This window comes from Felis catus, chromosome A2, assembly GCF_018350175.1.
Source record: "Felis catus isolate Fca126 chromosome A2, F.catus_Fca126_mat1.0, whole genome shotgun sequence".
Lineage (NCBI taxonomy): Eukaryota > Metazoa > Chordata > Mammalia > Carnivora > Felidae > Felis > Felis catus.
Genome location: NC_058369.1, coordinates 10,700,629 through 10,710,609, shown reverse-complemented (window position 1 = coordinate 10,710,609; position 9,981 = coordinate 10,700,629). Strand labels below are relative to the sequence as shown.

General features: G+C 38.8%; 1 protein-coding gene across 1 annotated transcript; it reads right to left on the bottom strand.

Moving 5' to 3' along the window:
• Positions 1-5,909: 5,909 nt before the first annotated feature.
• On the bottom strand, positions 5,910-8,711 carry LOC105260290 (olfactory receptor 7A10-like). The gene has a single exon (XM_011280078.3). It carries the CDS (start codon positions 7,936-7,938, stop codon positions 6,970-6,972), a length of 969 nt encoding a protein of 322 aa, XP_011278380.3. The 5' UTR covers positions 7,939-8,711; the 3' UTR covers positions 5,910-6,969.
• Positions 8,712-9,981: the final 1,270 nt, after the last annotated feature.

Here is a 9,981-nt window from a genome sequence, read left to right as displayed (position 1 = left end):
CTGTCAGCACAGAGCCCAACGTGGGGCTCGATCCCACAAAAGGTGAGATCATGACCTGAGCTCAAGTTGGATGCTTAATCGACTGAGCCCCCCAGATGCCCCAAAGCTCTGTACATTTAAAACCTTGACTGTGAAGCCTTCACTAATCTCCTCAGGAAAAGTCTACTATTTTAGGACCCACTTCACCAGAATTGGAATACCATATCAGAGATTGCATTTACTTATTTCTATGTTTCTTCCTCTGTTTAGATGAGGAGCACCTCGAGAGAAGAAACAATACCTTATTAATTTCTTTATTCCCAGAATATGTTAGTTCCTACCATGCAGTAATTTCTCAATAAATGTTTGTGGAAAGAACGAATGGTTGAGTGGCATTAAAAAGAGATACCGCTAACAGGGAAAAGGAAGAAACAGTGAAGCAACAGAACAAACCATTGAGACAGGGAGGCCCCATGATGGACAGCCAACACCAGAGGAGACCGATGGGTGCAGAAAGACATTTGAGTGCATCCCACTTATTGACTTCCAAAATCTGGGACGTAAACGTGCCAGGATTTTGTATTAACAAACATTTCTTTACTTGTTATCCTTTTGTATGACATAAAGTTACTGCCAATAAAGAGAGTCCTATGCATCATTATCATACTCCCCAGTACCTGTGAAAATGCTGTGGTTCACCCAGATATTATCACAAAAAAGTCTGAGCTCACTCATGAAGTTCCTTCCCACTGAGATGAATGAATTTGCCCCCAGAAAGGGCAGGGTGATGGAACCACTCATGAGGTCTCTGGAAGACACAACTGTGTTTCCTCACCATCCGAAATTAGTAGAATTGACTTTAGAGGGCCTAGTGGAAGCATTTAAGAATTTCTGTGGCTTTAGGAGCTGAATTCCCAACAGTCCTGTTGATGAAGTATTCTTTTGTCTCTCTATACCTTGAGAGATTTTGTTCCCTGGAGCTAAAAGAGAAAAACACGGTGCAGACATGTGCTCATGTGCTGGATTTAATCCTGGGAGACATCTTTGGAGTTCTTACCTCTTTGGACTCTTTCCTCCCAGAAAAAGACCTTTTTAGGTCTTTTTAGGTATGGCCGCTGTAATGCAGAGAAACCCACAATGCCTGCTCTAGCCTTGATTCTGGAGGGACACCATGATTATACCAGAATATCTTCTTTCTCCCATCTATTTTCTCTGGTGTTGTCCTCAATCATGACATTAAACAAATTCTCTTTCAAACTGCACGCTGACACCCAAGCTAAAAGAACAGAGACATCTGAGATCACACATGAAAGAGAATGCAGTCATTACTAAAACAGTTCAGAATAATACTCAACAGACTATAACCCCCAGCAAACAATGAGATAATTCCTGGGGGTGGGGGTGGGGAAAGGCGGAGAGTGGAGACTCTGATGATTCCTGTTACTACATCAAAATGTTGAATATGCTTCAATAATTTTTAAAAGTTTAAAATGATATAAAATATCTTCTCCAATCAAATGAAGGGAAACTAGACATCAGTATCAGAAGGAAAACTAGAAAATTGCCAAATACATGAAGGTTCAAAAACACACACTTAACCAACCAGTGAGTCCAAGAAGAAACAATGAGGGATATTACAAAACACTTTGATAAGAACAAAAACAAGGGGCACCTGGGTGGCTCAGTAAGTTAAGCATCGGACTTTGGTTCAGGTTATGATCTCATGGCTCATGAGTTCAAACCCCATGCCGGACTCTGTGTGGACAGCTCAGAGCCTGGAGCCTGCTTTGGATTCTATGTCGTCCTCTCTCTCTGCTCCTCCACACTCGTGTTCTGTCTGTCTCTCTCTCTCAAAAAGAAACATTAATTTAAAAAAAAGAACAAAAACAAGAATACAACCTCCCAGAACTTATGAGTTTGGCAAAAGCAATGATCAGAGGGTAAGTTTATAGCTATTAATGTCTACATCTAAAAAAAAAAAAAAAAGAAAGACTTCAAATCAATATCCTAATTTTATACCTTAAAGAAATAATTAATAATAATAATAGCAAACTCAACTCCAAGCTACTTAAGGAAATAATAGATCCATGATAATAAAAATATAAACCAGTAAAACAAGAAAGAAAATCAATGAAAATAAAAGTTGGTTTGTTGAGAACATTAATAAAAATGACAAAAGTTAAGATAAACTGAAATAAAGTGAAGAGAGTAGACATAAGTTACTGAAGTAAGAGACGAAAGTGTGGACATTAGTGTGGACCATAGGAAAATGAACATAAGAGAATGTTATGAAACATTGTACACCAACAAATTAGATAATCTAGTTGAACGGATGCATTCCTAGAAACACACTAACAAAGTGGCTCAAGTAGAAATGAAAAATCTGAATAGATCTATAACAAATAAGGATATTAGAACAATAATAATAATTTAAAAAAAAAAAAAACCTTTCCAACAGAGGAAAGTCCAGGATCTGATGGCTTCATTGGTTAATCCTATCAAACCTTAATTTATACTAAACTTTCTCAAACCCTTCCAAAACATATTTGATGGTATCATGACCGCCCTGACACCTAACTGAAGAAAACAAAAATGTAAATTACAGTCCAGTGTTCTTATGAGTATAGCTGCAAAAATCTTCTACAAACTACTAGCGAATGGAATCCAGGAACATGTTAAAAGGATCCTACACTGTGACCAAGGGGAATTTTGACACTGATTTCTTAAATATGACACCAAACGCACAAACAACAAAAGAAAAAGAAAAGAAAACGGGACCACATTGAACCCTTTAGTGTATCAATAGACACTATGAAGAGAGCAGAAATACAACCCGTAGGAGAGCACAGTATGTTTGCAAATTATACATTTGGTAAGAGTTGAATATCAGGACTATGTAACGAGTACAAAAACTCAACAACAGAAATAACAGCCCAATTTGAAAACGGACAAAAGACCTAACTAGACATTTCCCCAAGGAGGACATACAAGGGGTCAAGAGGCATGTGTTCAACATCAACAGTCATTAGGGAACTACAACTCACAACCGTGAGATACCAAATCACACTCATAGGAAGGCTACTATTTTTCAAATGGAATATGAGAAATGTTTACAAGGATGTGGAGAAATTGGGAGCCTCATGCATTGCTGATTGGAATGGAAAGTAGTTACATGGGGAAAAGATTGGCAGTAGCCAACAGATGGTTACTACCCACATGGTCATCAAATGACCATACATGGGTATCCATACATGGGATGTTATCCAGCCATGAAAAGGAATAAAGTTGGGAGTGTGCTGAGCGCTTTCAATTGCACTGGAGAGGCTACGGAAAGACATGACAAAGATAGGGGTTTTAGATCCTCAGATTATTTAGAATACAATAATCAGGACATATACAGAACTGCATAAATCAAATCTCTGATCTCTCAAAGCTGTATCTCAGTATGGGAATGGAACAAAAACAAAGTCAGATCTCACATATGGATGTGCTACAAAATAAGTTGAATTCATAGCCTGCTAAATATCTTTTATAAAATTCAAGGCATCATTTGTAAAGAGACAGTTGAGAACAATAGTGAGTAGAAAGAATCTAGGATTTGGGTAAATTCAAATACTCTGATTTGTCCAACTACACAGAGGCTTCAGCTTGGCCCACACAGCACATCTTGACCTGTCTGATGAGCCACACAGTACCTCGTCTAAAAGCTTTGTAATCACTTCACCTAAAACACATTCACCTTGCAAGGGGATGCCTGCCGATTCTTGTCATGTCCATTCCTTTTCCTCTTCCCTGAGCCAACATCTGACGTCAGATCTCAGGACACCACAGAGATAAATGCAAAGTTTAGATAAGATTAAATTAAGGGGCACCTGGCTGGCTCAACTGGTTAAGTGTCCAGTTTAGGCTCAAGCCATGATCTTGTGGTTCATGAGTTTGAGCCCCCCATTGGGCTCTGTGCTGACAGCTCAGAGCCTGGAGCCTGCTTCAGATTCTGTGTCTCCCTGTCTCTCTGCCCCTCCCTTGCTCTCTCCCTCTCTCTCTTATATATATATATATATATATATATATTTCCATCATATATATATATATATATATATATATATATATATATATGATGGAAATTAAGGTATCCAAGTACTTGTGAGATTTTTCTAATTTTTTAATAAAAATTTAATGAATGTACAACAGAATGAATTCTACTGATCATGCTTGATGGAATATGGAAAGGAATTTGTGAGCAAACCAAATATATTGATGGAGTGATTATCAGAAACCCAGGTCCATATGGCAGCTTGAACAAATGAGCATATTTAAATATATTTTTATCGCTTAGTTGACTGAAGTTTGGATTCAGTGATGGCCTGTTCTAAAAGCAGTTCAGGGTCCTAAGTATGTTATTATACAGTATATATGTGTATGTATATAGGAAACAATAAAGATTTGTGATAATAAAAATATAAACCAGTAAAACAAGAAAGAAAATCAATGAAAAGAAAAGTTGGTTTGTTGAGAACAATAATAAAAATGACAGAAGTTAAGATAAACTGAAATGAAGTGAAGAGAGTAGACGTAAGTTACTGAAGTAAGAGATAAAAGTGTGGACATTAGTGTGGACCATAGAAAAATGAACATAAGAGAATGTTATGAAACATTGTACGCCAACAAATTAGATAATCTAGTTATCTAATCTATCTATCTATCTATCTACATAGAGAGAGAGAGAGAGAGAGAGAGAGAGAGAACTATGTACAGCTATATAGAGCTATACATAACAAGGAAAGCAAGGTACAAGCCAACAGGAATGTGGCATTAGATCTCTCATGTTTGCACAATCACTCGCTACCCAAATATCACTCCAGATGGGTTCAAAGGTCATTACATTCACCAAGAGATTGAGAAAAGAATTTGTGAGGAGTACAGCAGCTGTGTCGTGGTTTTCCACGTATGATAGAGCTAAGATGGGAGCTGCTGAAGTTGAGATGAGTTCCTTCTGACCCCGGGAGACAGAATGTGGTCGGGAACTGCAAACACCATATGTGAATCACGTGGCCACCAGAGGCATTAATGTGATAAGCAGGACAGCCAGCTTATTCTTTCCAACACATTAAGCCACTGGGATCTTTGGAAAAGGCGACTGATCATGGTATTTGGATGCATCAAATAAAATTTTCAAAGACCTAACAATCTATGTAAATATAAAAACTCTAGTTCGGGGTGCCTGGGTGGCTCAGTTAAGCGGCAGACTCTTGATTTTGGCTCAGGTCATGATCTCATGGTTCATGGGCTTGAGCCCCAAGTCATGCTCTGCACTGGCAGTATGGAGCCTTCTTGGGATTCCCTCTCTCCATCTCTCTCTGCCCCTTCCCCACTCTAGGTTTCTCTGTCTCTCTCAAAATAAATAAATAAACTTAAAAGAAAAACAACTCTAGTTCCGAGGTGAGGAGGTTTGACATGAGTCACCCAAATGAAGAGTCACAATCTCTCACTTGATTCTCAGACCTGAGACTTTTCAGTGACCCAGGTCCCACCCCTGTTGAGGATGGACTTATAAAACCGCCATGCATTATGATCAACATTTTCCTCCTAACCTTACCCAAAGGCAGTGATGTGAAGCAGCAGGTTCCTAATGTTTCATGAATGCCAGCTGTACGACACTGCCATTCTGTTCCTGCCTTAGTGACAGCACATTGTTCACTTAATGGTCATAGAGGGACTATTTATTCCATAGAAATTGGCTTCCACTTGTTTCTCATTCTTTCATTCTTTCTATTTTTCTTTATTCCCTTCTTCCATCACTCCTTTGTTTCTCCCTCCCTTCTGTGCATTCTCTCTCTTTTTTTCTTAGCAAGAGTTAACATTGACCAAAATGCTAGAATTCAAAAGACCTGTGGCCTTCTACCTGGAAAAGAGTGAACGGGGTAAAAAGGAAAATACTAAGATCATTTTTTTTTTTGAAAACTGGATTCTGGCTCTAACACTAAAGCAAAATGCCATTGCAGCTTCCCAATCAAAGTGGTGGCATAAAGGTTGCGTGGTGAATGAAGGAGTTCACTTACTCTGTCTCACAAAGACCATGGCAAGTCCACAGATTTATTCTGTTATTCATACCCACTTTCTGAGATGCATATTTAGAAATGACAAAGTTGGCCACTGACAGAATACCCACCTTGCTTTTATGATCTATAAATGAGGACTATTAAGGTAGGAACTGACAAGGAATATATCCTGAGGATGGTCCCACCTATCAAAACATTAGAAGAAAGCCAGTAATGCCTGCCGAGGGGAATCACGTAGATCAGTGACAAAGTAATTGAAGAATCATGGGTTGTGATTTCTATTTTTATCTTCAATGAACTTCTGTTTTCAACTGTGTTAAAGAAAATTAGATCTTGGAGACTAAATATGAGTTGTTATAGAGTTAATTTCATGTTGATTCCACTTCCAGATATGACCTTTTCCTAGAGTGGTTAACATAAACTTTCATACTTGGTATGACTTGGGTATAACAAATTTCCTTTTTCCTAAAGCAGATAATCTAAGGGGGTAGATGCCTTCCCCTGGCAGGAATAACAGCATACCTTCATTCCTTTGCCTGTTCCTGTCATTTAATATGCACCCAATTTCCTTTATTAAATATTTTATGGCAGGGGTGCGTGGGTGGCTCAGTCAGTTAAGTGTCCAACTCTTGATTTGGTTCAGGTCAAGATCTTACAAATTGTGGCATTGAGCCCCACTTCAGGCTCTGTGCTGATAGGATAGATGTGGCTTGGGATATTCCTTCAACCCCTCTGTCCCTCCACACCCATTCCTGCTCTCTTTCTCAAAATAAATAAATAAACACTAAAAATGACAGAAGAAATAGTTGCTCATAATGTATGAAAAACTTCTATCAATCAAATACTGTAAAAAGATAAACTGCAGTTTGTCAATCTATGAACTGATACAAATATCATGATCTAGGTTTTCTAGGGTTTGGAGCCCTGTTACTCAAGTCTTTATCCTGAAACAAAGAATCTTATATGCTGAGAACATCCCTCTGCTCAAGGGCTTTCCCAGGGCTTGCTTGATGTCTCTGTTCTTCAGGCCATAGATGAAGGGGTTCAGCATGGGTGCCACCACTGTGTACATGACTGAGGCTATGGCACTTGTCCTGGAGTTTTGTGCAGCAGCAGAACTCAGATACACCCCAAGGCTTGTACCATAGAACAAAGAGACCACTGAGAGGTGAGACCCACACGTGGAAAATGCTTTATACTTGCCCCTCACTGATGAAATTCTCAAAATGGAAGTGACAATTCTAGAGTAAGAGAACAGGATACCAGTGAGTGGAACAACACCCAGAAATCCACTTGTGAGATAGATCATCAGGTCATTGAGGAAGGTATCAGAGCAAGCAAGTTGGATCAGCTGATTAAGTTCACAGAAAAAGTGAAGGATTTCCAGATCTGTGCAAAAAGAGAGTCGCAAAATCAGTAAGTCAAGTAATAGAGAGTTAAAAATACTCAATACCCAGGATCCCAAGAGCAGGATGCCACAGAACTTGGGATTCATGATGACCATGTAGTGCAGTGGGTGACAGATGGCCACAAACCGGTCATAGGCCATCACGGTCAAGAGGAAGGTGTCTAATACTCCAAAAAGCATGAAAAAGTACGTCTGGCTGAGACAACCTTTGTAGGAGATCACTTTGCTCTGCATCTGGATGTTCAGCAGCATCTTTGGAATGGTGGTGGAGGTGAAACAGATGTCTGAAAAGCACAGGTTGGAGAGGAAGAAGTACATGGGTGTGTGGAGGCGGGAGTCTGTGATAATGGCCAGGATCATGAGCAGGTTCCCAGTGAAGGTGACCAGGTACATAGACAGGAATGGCCAAAAGAGCAGTGACTGCAGCTCCCCCTCATCTGAGAGTCCCAAGAGGATAAATTCTGTCACACGGGTTTGATTTCTTCCTTCCATGTGTCTGGTGAAAACAGCTGGAACAGAGACAAGAGCATTGTAAAGGCACAGGGAGTGATCACAGAATTGAAAGAAATGCTGTGTTTTTCAACATACTTCACTCATTAATCATTATACATTCCCTACCATTCTTGAATAGGTACCAGAAAATTTCAGAGAATCTGAATGTTCCATGTTTTCCATGAGTCTGAAACTGTTTGCAATTCTTGTTCTGAATCAAAACAATTATTCAAAGCAATGTTCTTCTCCATAAATTTCCTGAGACCTTTTTTTTTGACCCAACAAAATTTACAAATTATATTGTGACAAGTGTTGTTGAAAGCATAGCAAAAAGTAGTGATGTGTGTTTGACCTTAACAAGACTGAGTCTCAGATGTGTGTGTCTCACAGGGAGGAATAGAATATTAATAAAGTAATAAATGACGTTTCAAGTGGTGGTTACAACTAACAGGTAAAATAATTCAGGACAACGTTGTCCTAAGTGGAAGAGAAACCTGCCTTTGTATCATGTGCGATTAGGAGCTTCTGAGCTGGAAAACTAAGAAATATATGAACCGTGCAGATATCTTTGAAAAAAAACACTGAAGGCAGAGAAATCGCATGTGGAAAGAACTTGAATCAAGAGCTCACATGAAAGCATCAGGCAACATCAAAGAGAATGTTGTGAGCAGAGCAGGTAACACAACAGGAGTAGGAGTTGGATGCAAATAGCAGAGAGAAGAGCTCAAAGCCTTCTGCATCTGTGGAAACATTCTAAGGCAATGGACACCACAGTTCACCATCATTTTTATATGTATATGTTATATATGATGTCTGTCTACAACAGGATACATTTGATGTAATGTATACAAATGGAACATAATTCATTCCTGCATAATTCTCTTTCTCTCTACCTTTACTCTGGGTCCAGTTGGTCTAATTTCTGCATTTTCTATTGCATAAGACAGCTTCATCTTTCTATAAATGCTTTATGGGTATGTACTTCACTAATAAATTTTCTTTGCACTACACACACATATACATACACACACACACACACACACACACACACACACACGAATGTGGGTAGGGAGAGAGACAGAGTTCTCCATTATTGTGGTACCGTATACTCTTGTAGCTGAAGCACATCTTTTTAGAAAGCAGAGGACAGGCTACACCATAAGTCAAAGAGCTCCTTTCTCCTAGGAGAATTGCATTTTGTAATGTAGGCATTCCAATGTACTGGTCATGGCTAAGGACCACTAGAACCACACAGAATTAAAAGAATTAACATCAGTCTTTCTCAAAGTCTTCAAAGGGAAATATTTCATACTTTATTCTACCAGGTCAGCATTGCACTGATACCAAAGCCATGAAAAGCCATTGCAAGAAAAGAAGACTACAGAGCAATATTCCCATGAAATATTGATGAGAACTTATTTAAGCATAGCAGGCTTTTGATCATAGTGTAGAAAAGGATTTTGCATCATGACCAAGTAGGATTTATACTTGGAAGGCAAGGATGGTTTAATTAATAACTCTCCTTCAGTGTAGTACAACACGTTAACAGAATGAAGGGCAAAAGCACATGATTATATCAACTGATGGTAAATAAAATGGTACAAAGTGGAGTGCTCCTTAATAGTAACAGCATTAAAAAACTAAGAATGGAAGGAAGCTTCCACAACACAAAATAGGTCATATGAAAACCCACCTCTAAAATCATTCTCAATAGTGAAACACTGAGAGCAACCCCTAAGATAAGGCAAGACGAGCATGTTTGTTTTCATACCTTTTACGCAACGTGGCATTGCCTGTTCCAGACAGAGCAACTAGCCAAAAAAAAAAAAAAAAAAGAAAAAAGAAAAGAAAGAAAAGTAGGAAATAAAAGGCATCAAAATCAGAATGGAAGAAGTAATATGATTCCTCTTCACAAAAGGTGGTGTTACTAAAAAAAGACATTAAAAACAAGAAAAACTGTTAGAGTAATAAACGAATTCAGTAAAGTTGCGGAATATAAGTCAAGGCGAACATAAAACTCAGGGGGCCGATGGAATCCTAGAA

What these genes read in the sequence shown, in the direction of transcription:
- LOC105260290 (XM_011280078.3), bottom strand. Translation starts at nt 7,938, where the DNA reads ATGGAAGGAAGAAATCAAACCCGTGTGACAGAATTTATCCTCTTGGGA.